Source organism: Neomonachus schauinslandi, chromosome 5 (assembly GCF_002201575.2).
Source record: "Neomonachus schauinslandi chromosome 5, ASM220157v2, whole genome shotgun sequence".
Classification (NCBI taxonomy): Eukaryota; Metazoa; Chordata; class Mammalia; order Carnivora; family Phocidae; genus Neomonachus; species Neomonachus schauinslandi.
This window is the reverse complement of record NC_058407.1, coordinates 154,895,510-154,921,849: the sequence shown is the minus strand read 5'-3', so window position 1 is coordinate 154,921,849 and position 26,340 is coordinate 154,895,510. Positions and strand designations below refer to the sequence as shown.

General features: G+C 51.1%; 1 protein-coding gene across 1 annotated transcript in view; it reads right to left on the bottom strand.

The window, feature by feature from the left end:
- The window catches only part of SCNN1B (sodium channel epithelial 1 subunit beta), a 55,821-nt gene that overhangs the window by 9,528 nt on the left and 19,953 nt on the right, over positions 1-26,340 (bottom strand). Inside the window, exons 2-4 of the mRNA XM_021686845.1 lie at positions 11,858-12,176; positions 9,409-9,685; positions 7,170-7,360 (exon numbers count right to left, since the gene is read on the bottom strand). Of these exons, the coding sequence (XP_021542520.1) occupies positions 7,170-7,360; positions 9,409-9,685; positions 11,858-12,168 (779 nt within the window). The 5' untranslated portion in view covers positions 12,169-12,176. The remainder of the gene's footprint in view (positions 1-7,169; positions 7,361-9,408; positions 9,686-11,857; positions 12,177-26,340) is intronic.

Sequence of the window (26,340 nt, the reverse complement as noted above, 5' to 3'; positions counted from 1 at the left end):
GTGCTGGGTAAGCCGGGAACTCAGAGAGGGAAGTGGCTGACATGGTGGGTTGGAGAGGGGATGAATCAGGAGAGGGCCCCCCAGAGGCCGAGGAAGGACACAGCTTTATAAGGAGGCGTGTGGGACCCTATAGAGCGTCCTCTCTTACGTACTGGAAATGTTTCCTAAGGAAATAAGTCAACTACCACAAGAAACGTTTCCATAAAGATGCTCACAGCAGTAGCAATGGTATCCTTTAGTTTCAGAGAATTCAGTTAAAAAAAGACTTTTTTGGATATGGAACATTTCAAACACAAAAAAACTCAAGACAGTGAAGTCCACCACCAGCTTCAAGAATCATCACGGCGGGGCCACTAATGTGCTTCATCTCTACCTGCCCTGCCCCATCTCCCTTCCATATTATTCTCAAGCAAATCTCAGACGTCATGATTTTGTCTGTAAACATTTCCAGATGTATTTTGAAAAGTAAGAATTCTTTTTTTTTTTTAAGATTTTATTTATTTATTTGACAGAGACACAGCGAGAGAGGGAACACAAGCAGGGGGAGCGGGAGAGGGAGAAGCAGGCTTCCCGCGGAGCAGGGAGCCCGACACGGGGCTCGATCCCAGGACTCTGGGATCACGACCCAAGCTGAAGGCAGACGCCCAATGACTAAGCCACCCAGGCGCGCAGTAAGAACTCTTTTAAAAATACTGCTATTACAATGTTAAACATAACTAACAAAAATTCCTTAATATTGTTAAATATTCAGTTCAAAGCTCTAACCATCTCCTACATGTCGATTTTTGTTTTTACAATTTATTTGTTTAAATCGGGATCCAAATGAGGTTAACATGTGATTGGTTGATAGGCCTTTCAAGTTTCTTCTAATCTATGGCTCCCTCCATCTGACTTTTTTTTTTTCTTGTCATATAGCTGTTAAAACAGTTCTGGTTTGACCCAGCTAATCCTTGGAGAGGCAGTGAATGGATCAACATTTCGCACCCCGGATGAATTAATGGCTTTGGGCAACACCCACTGCTGTTGGTAATAAAACATAAAAATCCTCCCCAAACAGGACCGAGCATCTGTCTCTAACCACCATTCAGGAAATACTGAAGACAGACGAACAGGTTCAAAGACACCAAAGAAAAGTCAACCTGCAAAATCCAGACCTTGGGGAATGCAACAGGATAAACACCCCAGTTCCTTCCATAAATACCCTGTGAGAGAGGAAAGGGGACACAACCTACAGATGAACAAAAACTTTAAAGACTTGGGTTGCAATCACAATGTGCTGCCTTTAATTGGATCCTGATTCACACACACAAACGAGCAAAAAGGTAGGACATTTATGAGCGTGGACACGACTGGAGAGTTGATGGTATTGAGGAATTATTGTCAAAAAAATTTTTTTTCAGGTGGGATAATGGCATTGTGGTTTGGTTTAAAAAAAAAAAAAAAGGCCTTTCTCTCTTGCAGATACGTTCTGAGCTCTTTACGGGTGAAAGACCCTGGAGTCTGGGCTTTGCGGCAGAATGGATGAGAGGGGAAGAGAGTCGTGGCTGTGGGATCGGGAGGGCGCGTCCACGTGAGGTCATCGTGCTCTATTCTGTCTATAGGTGTGTCCTCAGGTCTCTGTTAGGAATAGCTTTACAAACGCCTTTGCGTGGTTTTGTTTCGTTTTTCTTGTTTTATTAAAAACAGGAAGGAAGGGGGCTCAGTGCAGAAACAGCCACCGAAATGCAATATTGTCTTCCAAGCCCTGGATTTGGAAACACTGACTGTGCCACTTTTAGGGGCCAGCCCGGTGCTGCATAGTTCTGCGTACATTCTCTCATTCGATCCTCACAGGAACCCCGTGAGGTCAGCTGTTATTTGCCCCAATGTTGAGATTAGGAAGCCATTCCCTCCACCTCTGCCCCCCCCATCCCTGCGCTGGCAGAACGAGGTGGGTCCCGGGCAGGCTGTAACATCCAAGCTGGGAGTTGACCCTGGGCAGATGTGAGCGGCTTACTCCATCTCTGGGCTTCAATGTCCTCAATAGCGAAAGGGAAATCACGAAGAAATCACATTTCTTCACTCCACAAGTGTTTACTGAGGCAGGTGCAGGGTTGGGGACAACTGAGGTGAACAAGAGAGTCCTGCTCTGGGCATTCACCGTGTGGTGGGGGGACCCAGCGTGGCGAGGGCCTCGGAGCAGCGTCCTGTCCATGCTCCCCTTCCAGAACCTGCCTCTGGCTAGTCCTCCTCTCTCCATCGCTGAGGCTTCCCCCGCAACAGGGTTAAAGCCACCAGTGCCCGGCCCTGCGTGCCTCCTGCAGGAGCCTCTGCTACCCCTCTTGTCCTAGTAGGATGTTCCTCTGCACAGCGGTCAGGGCGATGGTTTGAACTGTGAATCGGGCCAGGGTACACCCCTGCTCGGAACCCTCCAGAGGCTCCTCAATGCTCACAGAAGGAAACACAAACGCCCTACGTTGGTCTTCTCCCCCTTGTCTGTTACACTCTCAACAGCATTCCGAGATGTTTCTGAATTCAAGCCCCTGTGCCCGGAATATTCTCTGACCAGCTGGCCACATAAGTGGTTTCTCCTCATCCTTCAGGATTCACCTGCCCTGAGACCACCCCTCCCCGCCGCCCCGCACTCCCCAGGCAGAGTCACCTCCCTACCCAGTTACTTGATCGTTTCTACTTGCTTATTCCCTGACAGCATGCGGTCAAAATCGGAAAGGATCTTTAGGTAACTGCTTGCTTATCAGCAGCCCTCTGCTTGAGAAGGTAAGCCCAGGGAGGGCCGTTGTCTGTCTCAAGGGAGGAAGCATTTAGAGGCTAGGATCCCGGGCCGGGCAGCCAGCCTGCCTGGATTCCAGTTTCGGCTTTGTCACTGCGTGGCTGGGCAGCCTGGCCCGCCCCACCTGTAACGCCGGGATGGTAAGAGCAGCCGCCCCACAGGACGAAGGCGAGGGTTGGATGCGAGCACATGGAAATACTCAGCAAGTGCTGATTGCCACGCTCCCCACTCTGCCCTCAGAGCCTGGCCCACAGTAGACAGACACTCAGTAAATATTTGTTGGGGAAATCAGAATATGTGATAAGCGGACCAACAGAGATAAGCTTGGAGGAGTGACATCTCATTCTCCCTGGGATGTGTGTGGGGGTCACGGAAGGGTTCTTGGAGGAGGGGAGGCCTGAGCTGAGACTTTTAAGGCTGGCTAAGAGGTAGGCGAGCAGCGTGGAGGGCAGCGAGGAGAAAGGGCACATCGGGCAGGGAGCACAGCTCAGGCAAAGGCCCAGAGGGAAGAAATAGCTCTGGGCAGGTACTAGGGAGTCTCCATCTGTGGAGGATCAGGGCTGGGGCCACAGGAGGAACAGAGCAGGGCAAACCGGCTGAAGCCGGGCACTGTTCTGGAGAGCGAGACCCCGCCCCAGGCGTGTGGGGACACAGTGTTCCCAAGAAGCCCTCCGTCTGCAGCCCAGGAGCAGGCAGCGGCTCAGGACGCAGCCGGATCCCCTCCTGCCCGTGGCTGTGCTCTCTCTCCATCTCGCTGTGTGTGCCAACGACCTGCTTGTTGGTCATGCCCTTTACTTGGAGAGGCTGCTCTCAGCACCCGCCGACTCTTGCCCCAGAGCCAGGCATTCTTCCCAAAACACCTTCCCGGGACAGGTGTCAGGCATGTGGCCCGAGACCAGGGCAAACCCCCAGAAAAGACCAGAGAGGTAGAGCATCCTGGCAGGAAGCAGGATAACAGCGGTGGTACTGTGTGGTAGGGGTCGGGAAAGGCTTCCCAGGGTGGGAGCTAGTGAGCCGGTTCCTGAAGCAGTAACAACAAGCTACTGCTGCTTATATATGCCTAGATCTTGGTTTCTAAATACCGTTCTCCAATAAAAGGAACCAGAGCTCCTCAGAGAAATGGCTGCTTCTAGAGCTGGGTCATCTGAGGTGCCAGAAAGGAAGTAGTCAAAAAAAAAAAAGAGAGAGAGAGAGAGAGATGGGGACATGTCAAAGAGACACAGGAGCCCGATGCGAGGAGCTGCTACTGGCCAGAGCTGGAAGAATGTAAGAAAATAAATAACGTGGGGGGAGGGGGGTGGGAGGATGGGTTAGCCTGGTGGTGGGTATTGAGGAGGGCACATTCTGCATGGAGCACTGGGTGTTATGCACAAACAATGAATCATGGAACACTTCATCTAAAACTAATGATGTAATGTATGGGGATTAACATAAGAATAAAAAAATAAGAATAAATAAATAAGAAAATAAATAACGTGGGATGCGATTACAACCCAAATATACACAAGTCCGTGCCAGTACAAATGACTGAATAACATGAAGGAACAGAGAGGAGGGACTCTTCCCCACAGAAGATTTCCAAATAGTCTGTATTCCTGTCTCCGGGAGACCAGGAGCCGAGGCCCCCTGTCCCCGAGTCCCCCCTAGAGTGTGGGCTCAACTTCGCGACTCCTTCCACATGGAAGGGAAGATGGTTACCTCGTGATGAAGAAGGCTGTCCCCCCCTCCCCTGCCCCGTAACCAAGTGAGGAAGGTCAACATCCCAGGTGGTGTCCCTCCCGGCGTACGATGTGATGAGGAGGACACCTCACCTTTGTGCTATTCTTCCCCTAAACCCATCTTATCTGTATAAACCCAAATCAAGGACTTTCCGTAACACACCATATATGTCCTTCCATCCCCACGATAGCCCTATGAGGCCATGTCACGATCCCCATTTTCCAGATGAGAATACTGAGGCCCAGAGAGGCCAAGAAGCGTGCCCAACAGCCCACAGAGCTGGCATCCAAATCCAGGCAGTTTGGCATCAGGGTCCAAGTGTGGCTCCTTTTTCCCTAATTACAGCTGCTGCTTCTTGAGCCTTCGCCATGGGCGAGGGACAGAGGATGGAGTCAGAAGGACAGTGCGGAAGCGGGGACGTAGTGTTTGGAGCCCGGCGCTGGGAGGGCCGAGGGAGGCCCGTGTCCTCTGGCCCCGGGTCTGAGGCTGACTCAGGAAGGCAGGTGACAAAGAACAGGCTCGGGAGACATGGGTGGGGAGGGAAGATGATGCTTTGGTTTTCTGGTGGCTGAGACTGCCAGCACAGCTGCTCACCAGCTGTGTGACCTCAGAGACGTCGCTGAACCTCTCTGGGCCTTGGTTGCCTCCTACAGAATGGGGTGACATAAGAGTACCTTTCTCATGGGCTTGTGGCCAGGGTTAAATGAATTTTATATCTGTGAAGTGCTAAGAATAGCATCTGACACATCAGCAGGGCTCAATACATGTTAGCATTATTATTGAATAATGAGTTCCTTATCAAATGTGGGTTTAATGATAATACTAACTATTATTTATTGAGGCCGGCACTCTGTCGGCATATCACCTCACTGAACACTCACAATAACCCAGCCAGGTAGGCATGTTATTACCCCATTTCACAGAAGAGGAAAACCGAGGCCCATCGAGGTTAAACTTGTTTAGGGTCACACGGCTTGTAAGACAGGGCAAGGATTTGAACCCGGGGGTCTAACCGCACAGCCCAGCCTTGACCCCCTCGCTAGAGTTACTCCCCAGCCACAGCCACACCACAGAAGCGGCGTGGCCGACGCTGGGTGTTTTGCCTGCCCAACGCCATCCGTTCCCCCTTCTCTGCTAACAGCTCCTCCGCTTCTCTTTGGGGGACCCCAGCCCGACTGCTCAGTGAGAAGAGCCCTGGCTGGGGGGCTGGGGGTTCGGTGGGAAAGGGGGGGTCCGTTAGGGTCTGCGGGGATCTACCGTCAGGTCCCTGGGCCCTGAGCGGGGTCCCGGTGTCAGAAGATCGTGGGCGGCTCCCACCTAACCCCCAGCCCCCCAGCCAGGGCTCTTCTCGCTGAGCAGTCGGGCTCCAGGCTTGAAGGCAGAGCCTGACCTCTCTCTCTCCAGCCGAGGGGGCAAAGGTGACGGCGCGGATGTGACACACCGGTGCATGGGCTGCCTGCAGCCTTCTGGGAGGGCCACCAGGAGCGTCTGGCCAGGGATGTGCTGAGCAAAGGCCACCGGCTGAGAGCGAGGGGTTGGCAGCCAGCCATGCCGCCACCGACGGCAGGACGCGTCCCGTCAGCAGGGGCACTAGCCTGTGCTTTTCCACCTGCGGCCACACCTTTCCAGCTCACGCCACGCGGGCGGCCAGGTGTGCAGCTCCTCTGGCGGGGGGCCCTGGATTTCCTGACATGGCCTGCACAGTGCCCGCCCCTGTGCGTTTTGGGGGACACAGGGTCCCTGCGGCGTTCAGCAGACTCTCACTAGAGCTTCCTGAAGGCTCATGGGTGGAGGGAGCTCAGGGCTCAGGCACCGTCCCTGGGAGGGTGACACGGGAAGCCTGTCACTCATGAGACGTGGCAGGACTCCGGGGACTTCAGGGGCCCGAAGTGCGAGACCATGGAGCCCCGGACCAACAGGACACCAGCCCGCGTGGGCCCCGCACACCCCGAGGCCCTGCCGCCGCGGCTCTGCGTGGGCCCAGCCTCCAGGCGGCGGTCCCGCCCCAGAGACGCTAGGGCCCGGGGCTGGGGGTGTCAGCAGCGGGGGGGGGGGAGGGTGAAGGAGGCGCAGGCTTTTGGGGTGAACATTATTCTCAGTCTGCCATCCTGTCCACCTTGGGGGTTGTCAGGGATGCCAGCGAACACTCCCAGGGCCCCGTTCTAAGTGCCCAGCTGAGCCAACTCAGCCCCGCTCCTGGGAAGCAGAGGCGGCGGCCGGATGGTCTGGGATGAGAACCAGGGCAGGAGGTGCTGGGGTGCCCGCTGGCTGTGGGGGGCGAACAGCTCCCACCCGCCCCCCCTGCAGCCCCCTTGCCTGGGAAGTGAGGGGACCCCAGCCCACCCCCCACGAGGTACTGATGCAGCCGGGACAAAGGGCTGGCCCCTCAGGAGGACAATCCTGTGGTGTGGCTGATGCTCTGGATGCTGAGACGTCGCCTGAGAGACCACGGCCACACTGAGCTCTTTCCTCCTTCCCCATCCGCTTTCCTTTACAGACGTGTCCTAAAGCGAGTCCCTCCGTGCATCATGGGCCCTCCACACATCCCTGTCTCAGGCTCTGCCCCAGGAGATCCGACCAGAGACCCCGAGGCATAGGACACGCTGCTGGTCCGTGGCCGCGCGGGGCTGTGATCGGGGGGTGGGGAGGGCAGGCCAGCCGGGCCAGGGGCGGCTCTCACCTGTAGTTGCAGGGCTCGGGCCCGAACAGGCAGGCCAGGATCAGCCGCTCGGCGGGGTAGCCCATCTCCACCAGCTTGTGCCTGGGCACTTGCGAGAAGATGTTGGTGGCCTGCAGGAGGTACCACTCCATCAGGGCCTGGGTGGCGCTGGTGAAATTCCGGAAAGTGCACACGGTCCCGTTGAGGCGGCACTGTGGAAGCCGAGTGGGGTTCTGGTGGGCACAGGGCGTGCTGGCCACCCCCGCCACTGTCCCCAAGGGCCAGCTGCCCTTCCCCTGGTGGCACCCCGGTGCCGGGGCTAGCGGCTGCTGAGCCGGTGGAGAATGTGTTCACCCCACGCTCACAGGGCTCAGGGGCTGTCCCCTCACACATGGCTGCTGGGTCACTAGGTCTCACACACGGTCGCCAGCCACCCCTATACTAGTCTTATGCATGAGCAAATACACTCACACACACGCACACGCCCACCTCCTGACATTCACAGCCACACGATGTCATGGTCACAACCACACACACCCATATCCAAACTTTCTCCCGGCGCACATACCTAGCTGATCCACATTCACGCTCCTGTGGCCACACAGACAGACGCACCTGGACCCTCCAACTCCCCTGACTCCTTTGCCGGCCTCCTCGAAGACTTCCAGAGGCAGCTCCCTGGAGGCCGTGTGGACCATGAAGGACTCGAGGCTCAAGGCTCCCTCTCCCTCGCTGGGGGAAGGAGCTGGGCCTTGTCAGCCTGAGCCCTGTGAGGGCCGCAGCCATCCCCCCCCCAACAGCCGGCCCACCATGACACCCAGGTCACCGTGCAGACACAGCACTGTGGCGGCCCCAGGCCTCTGGCCTCAGCCACTCTGCCTCTGTCAGCGCTCACAGTGGGCCTTCCTTCTGGAACCCCGGGGGCCGGGAGGAGCTTCTCCGCATTGTGAGACTGCTTTCCCCAGGGCTGGCCGGGGGCACTGTCCTCAGGCCCATTCCTGGAGGTCTCCTCGTCTCTCCTTAGGGAGATGATGATAATACTTAACACTCACTCTGTCCCAGGCTCTGTTCTGAGGGCTATTACCGCATTCGCTTCGTACAGCAACCCTACTCCATCATTGGGAGGAAACTGAGGCCAGCAGACCCTCCTCCCCACCACACGTGCACACCCGCGCGCACACACACACACACACACACACACAGCAAGCACCGCGTGCGCACACACAGGGCTTGACCCCGAGATCCGGGGCAGCCCCCCGGAACGAGCCTGCTCACAGATGAGGAGCCAGACACGGGAGGCCGGGTAACGCTAAAAACCAGTAGGGCACTGGGTCAGAGAGGGCACGGGGCCTCTGGAGCCTCGGACTTTTCGCTGGTTTTTCGGAGATGTAGGGGGAGCCCCGACCCGGTGGAGGCCCCCACCCAAGGGTGACCATCCGAATCACCAGGGAGGCTGCTAACAATACAGATTCCTAGGCCCGTTCCGCTTCCCCAAGAGTGGGGGCCATCGCAGCATCCCGGCGCAGGGCGGTTACGCTCTGGCATCGGACGGCACTGCAAGGCTGTGGGTTTTCACCTCCCCGGTATTTATGCTCTTGTCTTTTGATAGCAAGACTTAATTCCTTCTTCAGGAAAGCACCCTTTCGCCCCCTCACTGGGTCCACGTGGTAGAGGCTGATGTCAACCCAGCTCCAGGGTGCATGACCCAGGACTGGCCAATCATGAGAGCCCATTCTCCGGCGCACGGTGATTGGTTGAGGGGTGAGCATGTGACCCGATGGGTCGGTCCCAGGACTTTCGCTGAGACTATTGGGGAACAGCAGTTCTGTTTCTCGGGGGAGAGTACTGAGCTGATGGGGTGTATGTCTGGCATTGCCAAGACCTTCTTCATGGAGAGAGCCTGCCAGAGAGTGAGGTTAACTGGGAGAAAAGCTGAACAAAAATGGAGTGAGTTAGGGTCCTGATGGCAGCATTTGAATCCCTGAACCCATTCTACCCCTGGACTTCTCAGTATGTGAGCCAGTGAATTCCTTGTTTTGCTTAAGCTAGTTTGACCTGGGTCACTCGCATCCAATAGTGTCTTGACTAACATACCAGCGCTATTAAAAAAAAAAAAAAAAAGCTTTGTAAACATACAAAATTGGCACTGGCTTCTAGCCTGCCTTTCCCCCAGCAAGACCCAGATTATTAAAGGAAAGAAAATCCCATCAGCCTCCCTGGGAAGGGTCTGTTGCTCGATGTGTGCCCGGGGCCCACTTACTAGTCTCATGGCCACTTTGCACCCCTGGGCAGTGCAGGTCCTTCCTGGCGCTGAGCTGCTGCTTGCTGAGCCATTGTGGACATCCCCAAGGAGGTCAAGGACCACCGGGCGGCTGGGCTTCCGCTCGTCGATCAGAACCAGCGGCGTGTCGTTCCAGATGGTGAAGTTCAGGGTCCTAGTGGCGTTGGCGTAGCTCTGCTCGGGAGCCAGGATCCTCTCCAGGACCGCTTCCATGAGCTCATCCAGATCCTTCAGCAAATGCTTGACTTTGGAATACCTGGGTGGGGAGGGGGCCAGTCAGGGGGGCAAGGGCAGCTGAGGGGCAGAGGGCAACCGCAGTCTGGGGTCCCCCCTACCCCAGCGTGGCTGCCAGCCACCACGTGTGAGGAGAGTGTTCTGTCCAAGCCCCCTGCCTCTCTACCCACCCGCCCAGGCATCCATGACTCCTTCTACCCACCCACTCACTTCTTCATCCACCGAGTATGCAGTGAGCGCCTACTAGGCGCCAGGCAGTGTGCAAAGCACAGAGGATATGATAGCGAACAAGACACATGGGGTCCCTTTCCTTATGAAGTTCAAATTCTAAGGAGGAAGACTCCTAACCGCTCCTGGTTCCAATTCTCCAGCAGCGACTCTGGGAAAAGGGTCCAGTTTCAGGAGGGAGAAGGAGGGTGAGAGTGTGGGGCTGGGCTCCAGCAGCTTCTCGCAGCCTCCAGAGGCTCCCGTATTGGAAATGGTGACCGGTCACTCTGGCAGAAATGTGTCCAGACCAGGGAGTGAGTGTTAACGCCTGGCCACATATCCACGTCCTGGTACAAAGGGGTACAGCGGCCCGAGCTGAGATCGGCTTCAGCTGTGGACACCTCCTGTCCCCGGACCATGAAACCAGCCACCTGTGTGTACACAGCAAGAGGAGGGCTCGGGGAGGGCGGTGGGCTATGGGGATGCGGGCTGCTAGGTTAGCCCGGATGTCCACACTGCTGTCAAGCAAGGTGGGTCATGGCCTGAGGTCTGGGTTCGAATCCTGCCATGCCACTTGGTATCCGTGTGACCCCTGGGGCAAGTTAGCATCTCTGAGGCTCTGTTCTCTCGTCTACAAAATGGGGGGATTATTTACCCTGGAGGGCTATAGGTGAGGTGAGGTCTCTCCAGCACCAAGAACCGTGCCTGTCCAGGGCGGTGTTGTACTATGATGACTACGGGTTCTCTGGAGTGGCCCCAAGCAGGCAGGAGCCCGATTACTAGAAAGAAGGGACTTTCTATGGGCGCCTGGGTGGCTCAGTTGGTTAAGCGACTGCCTTTGGCTCAGGTCATGATCCTGGAGTCCCTGGATTGAGTCCCGCATCAGGCTCCCTGCTCGGCAGGGAGTCTGCTTCTCCCTCTGACCCTCCCCCCTCTCATGTGCTCTCTCTCATTCTCTCTCTCAAATAAATAAAATCTTAAAAAAAAAAAAAAAGAAAGGACTTTCTGATCACTAGACATGTAATCAGGAAGTAAGAATTCCCTTCCAGGACCTTCTTTTGGACAAGAATGTTCCCTGTGACTCAGCCACGCTGGCCCTTCTGCAGTTCCTTGAAAGCACCAGACTCTGTCTCGTTCCAGGGCCGCGGCAGCTGTCCTCCACTTGGGGGGCCACTCTGCATCCCACCTAGCTCGCTTCTGCTTATGCCTTGTTCTCCTCTAACTGACCCCTGCCCCTCCCCAACCCTGGCTAGGTCGGTCCCGGCATGTCCCTTTCAGAGGCCTTGCCAGCACGTGGTTGCACGGTGGCAACTCTGGAGTCAGATCAGGCCTGGGTTCTGATGCCACAGTTGTTTGCTGTGTGTCTCTGGGCAAGTTCCCTAATCTCTCAATCTCCATTTCCCCACCCATAAATTGGGGCTAATACAGTTATGCCCACCCCTAGGGTGGTTGTGTGGATTAGAATTACATAAATCAACCAAAAAGCACTGGACATACTGCCTGGCAATTTATCAGCCCTTGATGTACTATTGCTATATACATATTTTTATCATCGCGATTATAATTAATTCAAACTTACAACCCCTCGATCGAGAGTTGCATGCTCTGCTGACTGATCAGCCCGGTGTCCCTAGGAAGTTTATGAATTTTGAAAGGTACTTGCTGCAAAGGGATGACGCAAACAGGGAAAGAAAGAGAGAAGGAGAAAAAGGAGGGAAGGGGAGGATGGAAGGAAAGAAAAGGAAAATGAAGAGAAGGGAAGGGGGGAGAGGGAGGGAGAGAGAAAGAGGGAGGGGGAGGAAGGGAGGGGGAGGACAGAGAGAGGGAGGGGAAGAGATGGAGAGAGGGAGGGAAGGGAAGGGAGGGAGGGAGAGTAGGAGAGGCGGCAGGGAGGGAGGGAGAGAAATAAGGGGGACGGGAGAGAGGGAGGGAGGGAGGGAGGCGGGGAGGCGGGGAGAGTCAGCTCCGCAGTCCAGGGACCACCTACTGGAAGGGGCTGGCATTGCAGATGGTGACGGCGGGGAAGTCCATGGTCTTGAAACCGATGGAGAGCGACACGCTGACCTCCCAGCTCAGGTAAGTCCTGATGAAGACGCCCCACTGCCAGCAGACCAGGGAGGTGAAGAGCAGCGTGATCAGGAACCACATGGCCTTCTTCTTGGGCCCCTCGCAGATGATGCGCTTGGGGCCGTGGGTGTTGGTGTTGTTGCAGTACCACACCAGCAGCTCCTTGTACGTGTAGCCCGGGCCCTTCTGCAGCCGGTGCAGGCACTTCCGCAGGTACTTCTTCAGGTGCATCGCGGCGCCTGCGCGGACACCCCGACACCCCGCAACCAGATTCAGCGCGCGGCCCGCGGCCCAGGCGGTCCCGTCCCGGTCCGGGCTAGAGCCTGGGCACCCGACACAGGCAGCCGGCGCCGCCCATCCCAGCCTCCCTCCCCAGCTTGCTCTCTCCTCCTTTCTCTTCTTCCCCCCCTTCCCCTCCCTCCCCTTCCCTGCCCCTTCCCCTTCTCTCCCAACCCTCTTCCCCATCCCTCTCTCCCCTCCTTCCCTCCCTTTCCCTCGCCTTCCTTCCGTGCCCCTCCCCCCTCCTCCTTTCCCTCCCTTCCCCCTTCCCAATCCCTTCCTCCTCTTTCCCTCCCTCTCCTCCTTCTCTCCCTCCCCTCTTCTTTCCCTCTCCTCCCTCTTTCCCCTTCCTTACCCCCTTCCCCTTCCCTCCTTATCCCCTTCCCCGTCCCTCCCTCCCCTCCTTCCCTCCCTCTCCTCCTTCTCTCCCTCCCTTCCCTTCCTGCCATCTATCCTCCACGCATCCAACCAAAAAGCATTTATTGAATGCCTACTGTATGCCAGGCACTGAATTAGTTCCTCTGGACTCAATGGTGGGCAAAACAAACAAGGTTTCTGCCCTCTGGGAATTTTTAGCCTAGTGGACAAGTTACTTAAACTCCCAACTCCTTAGGTACTCCATCTGTAAAGTGGGGATAATTGTACCTCATTTACAGAATTGCTGAGAGGGTGAAACTAGGTACCTGATGCACAAAACGTGCTAAATACAGTGCCTAGCTCAGACTAAGTGCCCAATATGTCGGCTACTTTTATTTATGTTTTATTTTATTTTTATTATTTTTATTTATTTTATTTTTAATTAATATATTTTTTAGAGAGAGAGAGCGCTTGGGTGAGTGGGGGTGGGAGGGACAGAGGGAGAGGGAGAGAGAGAATCTCAAGCAGGCCTCACACCCAGTACAGAGCCCAACGTGAAGCTCGATCTCACAACCCTGAAACCATGACCTGAGCCGAAATCAGGAGTCCAAAACTTAATCGACAGAGCCACCCAAGTGCCCCATCAGCTACCTTCATTACAAGCTATTGGCGGGCGAGACGGATGTTCTTCAAATAGTCCATCCAAAATGCATAGTTATGAAACATGGTAGGAAGGGGTGGGACCCTGAAAGGGTGGTGGTGAAGAGCCAGGACTCTGGAGGTGAAATGTCTGCTTTGAATCTCAGCCCCACCACTTTCTAGCTGTGTGACTTTGAGCCAGTCACTTTCCCGGTGCCCCAGTGTCCTGGTCTGTAATGGGGATAATAATGCGTCTCCCTCAGAAGTTGTTGTGAAGACCGAATGAAAATATGTAGCGTGTGGATGAATGCCTGGCACCCCCCACCCCCACCCCAGTTCTGAGAATCCCCGGAGAAGCTGAGTTAAAGGACACAGAGTTAACTAGGGAAAGAGGAGCGGAGGGGGGCACTCAGGTGGAGGGGACGCGGGAGGAGGGAGCCTGGAGAGGTGAGCAGGACCTCGTGGGTTAGGATTTGGAGGCGTGGAGGCGTGATGCCATCCAGTCCACCGTCTGGAAAGACACGGGCTGGAATGGGGTAAGGGTGGGTCCGGACACATCGGGGGCTAGCTGTGGGTTGTCGAGGAATGTTTAATCCTTCTTTCTGAGACTCTGTTCCTCACCTGCATGAGGGGACAGGGTTCTTGTGAAGAGGAACCCAGAGATGTGTCACAGAGCCTGGCCCATGATGGCTTCTCAGGCAGTACCTGTTTCCTCCCTCCCTCTCCTGAGACAGAGAAGGAACCTGCTGCTGGAGCACCCCAGCTCTATCCCGGGAGCCGGGGCCAGCCAAAGGCCACCTCCTTCTTGCAGCTGTCCTGACTCCCTGGCTGGAAGGACCCTCACCCTCCTCTCAGAGCCGTTCCCTTTCGGGGAGCACTGTGGTGGGCAGTGCAATGCCTACTGGTCCAGCGTTCTTCACCCCTCTCCCCTCCCGCTCTGTGTGTCCTCAGGGAAATTGCCCCTCCCCCAGTCTCAGTTGGTGTGAGCTGCCAGGTTGGCTCTGCCCCTAGTCTGAGGGGTGCTCACATTAACCCCCGTGTGGATTGTTGAGACTCAATTCTATGACTTTATGCCGGTCTAACTGAGGCAGAGACTCCTTTTTAAACAAAGACTACTAAGCTGGTGGTATTTGGTGCCACAAATAGGGAGACTGCCTGAGAATTAAAGCCAACAGAGGAAAGCAGGGCCACAAGATGGAGAGAGTGATTTCTGACATTTGAACACCTGGATCCAGCCACTCCTGAAGCCATTTATTCCTGGACTCAGCAGATACAAGAATCAATACTCTTCTTTCTTACTTATGGTGATGCAAATTGGGTATCTGTCATTTGCAGCCATTAGAATCTTAAAAAGAAATTCACCTCATTCTACCCTGTGTCATACCCACTTCTGGCTATGGCCTCTCATTCTGATGAGATCATAAGCCCTCTGAGAGTAGCGGCTCTGTATTCCTGACAAGCCCAGCACAGTGCCTGGAATTCCACAGAATAGCTAAATGGATAATGCCAGACCTTCATATCTAAACAGAGATCTTAAACTTGCTCAAGCATGTTCACTGCTGACCTAATTTTCTGACACAGTAATATCCCCCACCGTCCTTGCCAAAGCATTAAAGGCTTTCCCCTCCAATGCCTCTGCTCGCTGATGGAAATCAAGCTCCCTGTGCCTGCTCAGGCCATCATGGCTCTAAGAAGGACGTTCACAGATTAACCCAACTCCCATCTTTCCCTAGATGGCCCATTCCCTGCTCTGGGAAAGTAAAGTTACAGTGATCATAGTAATAACAGCTCCAAGGGCACCATCAAAGCACTACGTGTTTACCATGATTGGGGCACTGCAAGGTGGTGCGTGTGTTATTTCATTCTTAGACATTATTATCCACTACTACAAAACTTGGGAAGAACTGGGGCTTTGTCTGTCTTTATAGTCTAGCACCCCAAGGCCTAATAGGTGAGAAGCACATGAGGCTCCAATAAACTGCCACGGAAGAACCAGACAAAGGGCCTCTCTGATGTCTCCCCTTTGCCATTCTCATTTAATCATTCTGGTTCAGCCAAGGAGAAAGTCGGCTTGGTACAGACAGGTCCTGAGCATCTATTTAACCCCTGCTTATCTCCCAGATTAACCATGAGGCCTCAGGCTCAGAACTTTACCAGGCAACAGTATCTAGTTGGAATTCACATCATTCTGTTTTCATTGGTTTTTTTTTTTTTTTGTAAAGATTTTATTTATTTATTTGAGAGGAGAGAGAGCGAGCGAGCATGAGTGGGCGGAGGGAGGGGCAGAGGGAGAAACAGACTCCCCGCTGAGCAGGGAGCCCGATGCGGGACTCGATCCCAGGACCCCGGGATCATGACCCAAGCCAAAGGCAGGTGTTTAACCAACTGAGCCACCCAGTCGCCCTCACTGGGTTTCTTTTTAAGAGGGATCTCCTATTCATGGCAAGAGATACTGGCCTTTGCTTTCCGTTCACAAATACACTTAAGTAAAAAAAATGGGAAATGTGCTTAAAGAAAAATATCCAGTGAACAAGTCTACCACGCAGCAAACACCGCGACAGACCTAGATGAGTAACAGAAGTTGGTGGAGTACCGGCTTATCTCCTACCTCGTTCGGTCCCTTGGGCCATTAACCAAGTACAAATCAGTCAGTGCTACAAACAACTTTATGTTGTTCCCATCAGATTTCACCGCCCAGGTGATAGATGGTCTGTATTTGGTAGAAAGGTTTAACTCCGCTTAAGGCTTAAACCAACCCAAACAAGCCAAGGGGAGATTGAGTCCACTCATGGACTCGGGAACAGTGGTCATGCTTCGGAGAGTCCCCGACTGCGTCAACACCTTGGCCCACACTGGTGGTAAATGTTCCTGGCCTCAAATACAACAGTGAAGGGTGTGTACAACTGATTCTGCTTTCTTAAAAGAGGAAACACACACTTGCTTTCAGAGACAAGTTTGTCCTGAGATTTGACTCAGTCTCTTGGTGGGAGGACAATTGGAAACACAGGTGTGTGTCTTTACCTATTATCTTGACAAGGGGACACATAAATGCTCTTCCTATGGTCTGTTCTTCCAAACCTTCTGAATGAGAGGTTGCAACTCATGCCCTAGGAGCTGCCTTGGGTTTGCAAAAGTGGTTTTGTTGTGGGCACAGTATTCATTTTTAGAATTCTCATTTAAAAATAACAGCTTTATGGAGCTATAATTCATGTACCAGATAACTCATGCATTTAAAGTGTAGAATTCGGTGGATTTTAGTATATTCGCAGAATTACTCCACCATCCCAATAAATTTTAAAGCATTTTCATCTCCCCCCAGAGAAACTCTGTATCCATTAGGGTCACTCCTCATTTCTCCCTCCACCATTCCCAGCCCCAGGATCTGTCTCTATAGATTTGCCTCTTCTGGACCTTTCATATAAATGGAACCATACCTAATGTGTTTTTTTTTGTGACTGGTCTTTTTCACGTAGCATTATGTCTTTCTTAAAAGACATCCAGGTTCATCCATCTTGTAGCATGGATCAGTACTTCATTTCTTTTTATTGTCAAATAATGTTCCATATTATGGGATATATCACATTTTATTTATCCATTGATCAGTTGATGGACATTGGTATTGCTTTAACTTTTTGGCTAGTTTGAGTAGTACTGCTATAAATAATCCCGTACAAGTCTTTGTGTGGACATACGTTTTCATTTCTCTTGGGTACATACCTAGGAGTGGATATACCCACTGAATCGTACAGTAATTCTATGTTTAACCTTTTGAAGAACTGACAGACTGTTTTCCAAAGTGGCTACACTATTTTCAAAATCCACTAGCAGTGTATGAGGATTCCAGTTTCTCCACATCCTCTTCCAATGCTTGTTATCATTCAATTAAAAAAAAAAATTATTCTTGCCTTACTAGTGGGAGTGAAGGGGCATCTTATTCTGGTTTTATTTGCATTTGCCCGACAGCTAATGATGTTGCCCATCTTTTCACGTGCTCTTGACCAATATATCCATTATACGGCCAATATATCTTTGGGAAAATATGTATTCAGGTGCTTTGCTCATATTTTAATTGGGTTGTCTTTTTATTATTAGGTTGTGGGAGTTATTTATATATTCCATATAAGTCCTTTACCAGATATAGGATTTGCAAATATATTCTGTTCTGGGGTTATCTTTTCACTTCATTTAAAGCACAAAAGTTTTTAATTTTGATGATGCCCAATTCGTCTGTTTCTTTGGTTGCTTGTGCTTTGGTGTCATCTCTAAGAATTCATTGCATAATCCAAGGTCACAAAGATTTATTCCTTTGATTTATTCTAAGGGTTTTATAATTTTACCTCTTCTATTTAGGTCTTTGACCCAATTTGAATTAATTTTTTAAAGTTTTATTTATTTAAGTAATCTCTACACCCAACGTGGGGCTCGAACTCACAACCCGGAGATCAAGAGACACATGCTCCTCCAACTGAGCCAGCTGGGCACCCCTAATTTGAATTAAGTTTTGTATATGGGGTGAGGTAGGGGTTCAAATTCATTCTCTGGCATGTGGATACCCACTTGTCCCAACAGCAAGACTATTCTTTCCCTCATTTAATTGTCTTGGCATCCTTAGTGGTTTTTTAAAAATATATTACTCAAATTAGGGGGCGCCTGAGAGGCTCAGTTGGTTAAGCGTCCGACTCTTGATTTCAGCTCAGGTCATGATCTCAGGGTTGTGAGATCGAGTGTTGGGCTCCAAGCTGGGTGTGGAGCTTGCTTGCGATTCTCTCTCTCCCTCTGCCCCTCCCCACCCCTTCTCTCTCCCTCTCTCAAAAAAAGAAAAAGAAAAAATATTACTCAAAATAATTGGAAATGGAAAGATATACCATGTTCATGGGTCATAAGACTCAGTTTTGTTAAGATGTCAACCCCAAATTAATCTCTGGAGTTGATTCAATCCTAATCAAAATCCCATAGACTTTTTGCAGAAATTGACAGGCTGATTCTACATTTTATATGGAAAAGCAAAAGAACTACAATAGGGAAAAAAAAAAAAACAGTTTTGAAAAGGAAGAACAGGGGCGCCTGGGTGGCTCAGTCGTTAAGTGTCTGCCTTCGGCTCAGGTCATGATCCCAGGGTCCTGGGATCGAGCCCCACGTCGGGCTCCCTGCTCCACGGGAAGCCTGCTTCTCCCTCTCCCACTCCCCCTGCTTGTGTTCCCTCTCTCACTGTGTCTCTCTCTGTCAAATAAATAAATAAAATCTTAAAAAAAAAAAAGGAAGAACAAAGTTGAAGGGCATATACTATCTGATATCAAGACTTACCATAAAGTACTATAATCAGAACAGTGTGATATTGGTGTCATGACGGACATCTTGATCAATGGAATAGAAGAGAGAGGAAGGACATAGATCTACAGAGTGCCAAGCTGATTCAATGCAGAAAGGATCGTCTTTTCACCAAGAGATGCTGGAACGAATGGAGGTCCATGTAAGAAAAAGTGAATCTCAACTCTTACCCCACATTATACAAAAATTAACTTGAAATGGAACACAGACCTAAACACGAGAGCTAAAACTATAAAACATCCAGAAGTGTAGGAGAAAATCTGTGCAATCTTAGGGTAGGCAAAGCTCTTTTAGATAGGACACTAAAGTCATGAATCATGAAAGGAAAAAGAAACCTATAAATTGTACTTTATTAAAATAGTAAAATAAAAATCTGCTCTTCAAAACACACCATTAAGAAAACGGAAGAGCAGGACACTAAGAGAAAATACTTGTAATAATATGTCTGCAAAGAATTCGTATGCAGAATAAAGAATTCTTACAACCAAATAAGAAGACAACCAACCTAACAAAATAATGGGCAAAAGATTTGAAAAGACGCTTCATACAAGAAGATATATGAATGGCCCATGAGCACATGAAAAGATGCTTAACATCATTAGTCATGGGGAAATGCAAATCAAAACCGCAGTGAGACCGCATTTCCCACCCCCTAAAGGACGGACAATTCCCAGTGTTAGCGAGGATGTGGGGCCATTAGATCTCTCCTACCTACTGGCTGGGATGCAAAATGGTATGGTTCGGCAGTTTCTCAGAAAGCTAAATGGACACTTATCATATGACCTATCAATTCCACTTTTAATTATCCAAGAGAATGGAAACATGTTCACACAAAGACTTGTACATAGATATTCACAGCAGGCTTATTCATTAATAACCCCAAACTGGAAACAAGACAAACAGCCACCGGCAGGTGAATAAATGAATTGTGGCACATCCATACAATGGGATATTCTTCAGCAAAAAAAAGGAACCGACTATTAATACATACACCAACACGGGTGGATAGAAAAAAAAGGAAACGTGCTGAGTTTAAAAAGCAAGACATGGCAGAGTACATACCATCTGATTCCATTTATATGAAGCCCTAGAAAAGACATACTAATCTCTAGGGACAGAAAGCAGATCAGTGATTCCCTGGGTCTGGGGTAAGTTCTGGATTGATTAGAAAAGCACATGGGGGAACTTTTGGGAGGTGATGAAACTGTTCTTTATCTTGGGTGAGATGGTGGTTAGTTGGATGTATACATTTGTAAAAACTCATCAAACACTATATTTTTTCAAACACTATATTTAAAATGGAGATAATGTGTTGTACATAACATATTTAAAGTTCTAACGAAACACTTAAATCCATTGCCGTTTCAAAATTATGAGAGTTCACATCTTAAAAATCTAAATTTTTCTTTTTTTTTTTTAAAGATTTTATTTATTTATTTGAGACAGAGAGAATGAGATACAGAGAGCATGAGAGGGAGGAGGGTCAGAGGGAGAAGCAGACTCCCTGCCGAGCAGGGAGCCCGATGCGGGACTCGATCCAGGGACTCCAGGATCATGACCTGAGCCGAAGGCAGTCGCTTAACCAACTGAGCCACCCAGGCGCCCTAAATTTTTCTTTTTTAAAAAATATTTTATTTATTTATTTGAGAAAGCGAGAACGAGAGGGGGGAGGGTCAGAGGGAGAAGCAGACTCCCCGCTGAGCAGGGAGCCCAACAACGCGGGGCTTGATCCCAGGACCCTGGGATCATGACCTGAGCTGAAGGCAGTCGCTTAACCAACTGAGCCACCGGGAACCCAAAAATCTAGATTTATCTTTATGTTTTGAAAAATCACAAATATCTGACAGTTGTCCCCATGGGGCAACATTCTGCCTGAACTGAATAGTGGCAGCACCCCCTTAAGATGGAGCATATGCTCCCTGGCCCACCCCAAATCCTCCCCAATTCCCTATTTTCTTATACTCAGCTCATCTTACTCATTTTTTAAAATTCCCTGCTTTGGCTTATGTGCACATCTGACTTTGTGACCCCTGTAAATTGTAGGTCAGATGCTTTCATTAAAATCCCCTGTACTTATTTTTTGCAGTAAAACCTCAATTATCCAAGGTTATCAGGGAATAAGAGTTCTGGGTAGCTGGATTTTCATAGTTAATTGAAGGTTAGCCTGAAAATGGATTTGACTCTGGTTATTGAAAAATCTTTCATGTTTCTGCCTCCACTAGGGTAGGCAGCCCCAGAACATGACTGACTCATTGTTCTCGAGCACCTGGCCAGGATTGGAGTCATGGATGGGGCTCAATGTACCAAGCTGGAGACGGTGAAGAGGGTTTTTTAGGGGAGCGATTGGAATCTCTCCGGGCCAGGACATACCCTGGGCATCATTTCTATTTATAAATGCAAATATTAGGTGCATTCCAGGCACCCAGATTTTGGTCTCTAAATACCATTCCCGACGAAAAAGGAACCAGGGCTTTTTGGAAAAACAGCAGATACCAGTTTTGGTGCAGGAAATGTACAGGCTGAGCTTGGGATATCTCATACCAGAAAGCAAAGGAAGGTATCAAAGACTACTGGGGTAGGTCAAAAGGACTCCTTGAAGGGGTCCTCACTGGCAAAGATGGGAGAGTTTGAGCATCTTTTTAAAAAAAATGCAATTAATTGAAACATATTAAATGCATAAAAATCCGTGAGTTCATTACAACTGGAATGGGGGAAGTAAGTACAACATTAATGTTATTAATAAATAAGAGTCGGGGCACCTGGGTGGCTCAGTTAGTTAAGTGTCTGACTTCGCCTCAGGTCATGATCTCAGGGTTGTGAGATCAAGCCCCACATCAGGCTCCCTGCTCAGCAGGGAGTCTGTTTGTCCTTCTGCCCCTCCCCCTGCTCATGCTCTCTCTTGCTCTCAAATAAATAAATACAATCTTAAAATAAATAAAGAAATAAGAGTCATTAATACATGGGTCCCCTTCAGGTTGTTTTACCTGTATTTGGGGGCCCTAGTGGCTATTACATTCCATTAGCTCCTTAATTTACTGCAAGAATCTGCAAATTTCAGCTCAAAATCTAGCCCAAGGCCTGTTTTTGTATGGAACCTGAGGCTAAGAATGGTTTTTACATTTTTAAAGAGTTGGTTTTTTTTTTTTTTTTAAAGGAATCTGCTACATATGGGGCCAGCAAAACCTAAACTATTAACTACTACGGAATAGAATTAACTTTACAGAAAAAGTTTATTGACACCTGATTTACTGTGTCCTATATGTTTGCATTAAATCAAAAGACATCCTTAAAACGGGTTTCACATAAGAATTTGTAAGTTTGATTTTATTTTCCCCCCACTTGTTAGTTCAGTGTTGCCCAAACATCACCCTCACAACTTTTGCTAACTTGCTGGAGCACTTGTATCATTATTCACTTAATGTATAACAACACCAGAACTCACTTTTTTGGCATAAAAACATTCAGCCTTGTCCTAAGTAATACTATGAGTCCTCTGCAATGCCATATCTGGGAAATAAGTTTGATGTTTAGCCATATTCTCCTAATACCTATTAAAATAATTTCGCTATTTAAAAAAGAGTCCCTCTTAAAAGAGGAACTTAAAATCATCTTGCTTATCACCCTTTAGAAAATTCTCTGTGGTTTTCTACCTGGCTGAAGCATCTCGTCACGTATCCTCGTGCCCTCCTTTTAAGTATGCTGGAGTAGGCATAATTACGCCCATTTCACAGAGAGGGTAACTGGAGCCAGAGGGACTTATCCACCATCAAAGTGAGTCAGAGGCAGAGCTGGATATAGAAACCAGGTCGCCTGGCTTCCAGCCACTTCTACCGACAGGCTTGATGGGACACTTGACTTCTTGCCCCCGCTCTGGTGGGTGTCGGGGAAGTTTGCAGTGTAGCAATGAGGTGGGCCGCCTCCTCCACCAGTATGTATGCACCTCATTTGCCTAAGGCTGCGGCACCCTGGCATCTAGGGGTCCTCCCGTAAAGTCACACTCAGCGTGACTGATGGAGGGGATAAGAAAGTGGCCCCTTCAGGAGGGGAGACACGATGGTCTTATTTGAGCTGATCAGAGACAGAGGATATTCCCAAGGTACATCGTTAAGTGAGAAAGAGAGGACAGACCAGTAGATAAACCCCGTAATCCCCCCAAATTGGAAATGACCTCACAGGCCCAGTGACAGGTTGCTGGGGAGTGGGTGGGGTGCAAACCACTCCACCATGGGGGCCGTGGAGCAAGGCAGGGGTCCCTGCACCGCATTGTGGGTGGCGTCTGGGGGTGACATGGGGGCGTGTTGGTAGGTATCCCACAGATTCACTCTGTGGTGGGGCGGGCGATGGATTCCACGCGACAGGGAGCACCCTCAAAGGGCTGTGAGGAATCCCCATCCGTGGCACAGATAAGCGCATCCCACAGCCCTGGGCAGGCCAGCAAACGCTGGATGTTAAGGACCCAGAAGTGACTTAGGTTCCCATCAGGGGGTGGATGGCATAGGGTTTGGCCTCTGTTAGGGCAGTCAGACCCCAGCTAGGGCCTGGTTCTGCTGTCTCCTCAGGGGAGGGCCTCGATCCATGACAATAATAGTTGGCCCTCCAAGACTTAATTTTCTCATCTGTAAAATGGGGATAACAGTACCTGTGCCTACTAGGTAATTGTCAGGATTCCATGAGATAATGCATGGGAAACACTTTGCACAAAGTACCTGCACAGAGTAAGCCTTGAAACATGCTGACTGCAATTACTATCATTATCATTGTTATTTTAAGGAGCAGAATTATTCAAAATGACCCTGGGTATTCACCCAAGGGAAATCCCGTGGCCCCCAGATCTCTAGTGGTCCCCACGGTCCCCACGGCTGGCAACTAGCTTCCTAGACAACTTCGGTAAACAGCTGCACCTAAAGCCAGCCTGGCCAGCACCTGCAGCCATGCACACAGCCCCTGACAAGGCCACGTTCCACACCTGTCCCGTGTGAAGGAAGACCCAGGGGGCTGGGAGTCCCTCCCCTGGACTGGAGCCCTCCCTACCTCGGCAGGCACCCTGGCCACCCGCCCCGGCATGCCACCCTGCAGGAGGGCGGGGAGCCTCAGAGATCAAAAACATCTCTGCTCTGGTGACTTTGGCCTTGTGGGTTTCCCCATGAAGCCCCTTGCTTAACGCAGACCTCGTGGTGGTGTAGATTATCCCAACCCTCCACGCTGCCAGTGCCTGCCCACAAGGATGCAGGCGGAGAGGCCAAAGCCAGACCTGGAACACAGCATCCCTCCTGGCTTGCTAATTCTGAGCGATCTTGGGGCTGAGGCTGGGGCTCCCCGTGGAAGGCCGGCTGCGTCAAGCTGGGGGACAGGAGACCCCACCCCGTGCACTCTCCTCCCCACACCTTCTGGGATGTGCCCTGCAGATGACTCAGGTGCCAGTACTCTCCCTGGGTCCCCAAGCAAAATGAAACCATCTTTCCTGAAGAGACCAATTAGGACACGAACCTTGTGATCTGGGGTGTTGGGAAAGGGGAGGAGCCCAATGGGCCAATGTTGCGGGCACTGAACACAGCCCAGGAGAGCTCAGAACAGAGCAGTGACCCTGGACGGAAGCAAGCGCTGGGTGGGGGGCAAAGCGTGTGGGGCAAGGGTCTGCCACCATCTCCACCCTAACCCTACGCCGGGCTCCAACCTGTTCCCCCCCCCCCCCCCCAGCTCCGAACGGCCTTGCTGTGCCAGTCTGGCTGGTCCTGGGATGAAAGATGAGTCATGGCGTCAGATAAGTGCTCCGAGCTGCTGCTGGTGCAGAACATAGGCCACGCCTTGCAGGGAGCTGAGTCCTTGGAAAACCAGGTCTGGTCTCCAGACCCGAAGCCCTCACTGAGGTCCTCCCCGCGCCCCCCCACCCCGGCCAGCTCCGTGGAGGCCGGGGGCACTGGAGACGCCACTGCTCAGAGCTCACACACCGCGTGCCCGGGCTTTGCAGGCACCACATGAAAAGCAATCACAGCCTCTAAAAGAAAGAGGCATTTGGGAGGAAACGCTTTGTCCACACTCATGGTGGACGGATGCTCTCGGTGGTAACAAGGCATCCAGGGCCCCGAGAACGTCTGCTTACACCTGCCTTCCTCCCCCACCATCGGCGGACCTGGGATGATTGGACCGGTTGCTGGCTCAGGACACAGGCGCTGGAGCCAAGCTTTGGGTCTGAGTCCAGCTGTGGTGTGCGACCTTGGGCAGGCTACATGGCGTGTCTGTGCTTCCCTTTCCTCACCTGAATACCGGGGACAGTATGACATCTACCTCCGAGGGTGCCTAGAACCGTGCCTGGTTCACAGCAACTTACATGCACCAGCTCTTATGAGCTTCTGTTCTTTCAAAGGCCTGTGCAAGTGAAAAAAATATGATTACTTTCCAAATATGGAAAGAAAATGGCAGCCATTAAGTAAATGTGTGCCACGTGATGCCAACCAGACAAATGGCATTCCACTTTTGGTGGTGATATGCAAACGATATGGGAACTCATTTTTCTGATGGTAAAAGTTATCAAGATCACAGGAAAATGGCCCCAAGGATGAGGAACCTTGAACTTCAGTACATCCTGAGGGCACAGACTTGGGGACCTTCTTCTTGGTGACCATCCGTCACCTACCTCCCTAGAGTCCCCTTTATCAGCTCCGGCCAAGAGCTTAGAGTCAAAAGCCCAGAACCATTCCATTTTTTTAAAAAAGACTCCCTCATACATAAATAGGATTGTAAACAATGGTCGGGAGACCCCTGGGACCCCTTCACATGCCAACGTGATAATGAGAAGTCTGAAGAAAATCTCTGATACACAGATTCATTTAAAAATCTCACTTCAAAAATAAACGCTCGGCTTATGGTGCGGATGGCAAAACCATCAGGGGCAGTTACCATGAGGTTGCAGGACAGGACTTCCACGTTCCAAAGTGACCAGACCAGACCAGCTTGCGGGCTTTAGGAACTTGGATGATGCATCTGTGCTGTTTGTTTCCAGTACCTTCCAGGTTCTCAATCCAGCTTACACTGGAGGTGTGAAGAGGCTCTGTAAAGCTTGCCTCTGAAGACAGGAGCCTCTGGTAGCAAAGGCAGGTCAAGAACCGGACCTGAGGAAGGCTGGCTGGCTCTCTGTTCCCGGGATGTGCTCAAACCACAAGGGCTCAAGCGTTGAGTGCCGCCTTCATGATGTGCTCTGTATCTGGGTACCATCTTTCTTTATGTTGACTCACTCTTGTTTTTACTTAAACACCTACTTTAGCTTTGTCCTGAGACAGAGTGTCCACAAAATCACAGGTTCGATGTCACTAATTATATATGTTTTCTAATACACCACAACATAAACAATTACTGATGAGATGAAAGATGTTTGTCTGCACACCATCTGAAAACCATCTCCACATGCCACACTGCACAGGGAGACAGACTCAGCAAGGATCCTCCCTTGCCTCAGAAATTTGCCAGATTAGATAAAAAACCTCACCATTTGCAACCCAAAGACAACCCCCCAGCTGCAGGGCAAGGTGCAAGGCGGTGGGTGTTCTTACAAAACCCGTTCTGTAGGTTTCTCTATCCATCCCGGCTTGTCCTGCCATCCCAGCCAGAAGACCACAAGCTCCAGACAGTAGACCAAGCTACAGCTGCCAGAAAAACCCTCTTTCTTTTTGAATGCCCCCCTTTTTTAAGATTTCGTTTATTCATTTGACAGAGAGAGAGCACAAGCAGGGGGAGCGGCAGGGGGAGAGGGAGAAGCAGCCTCCCCACTGAGCAAGGAGCCCGATGCGGGGCTCGATCCCAGGA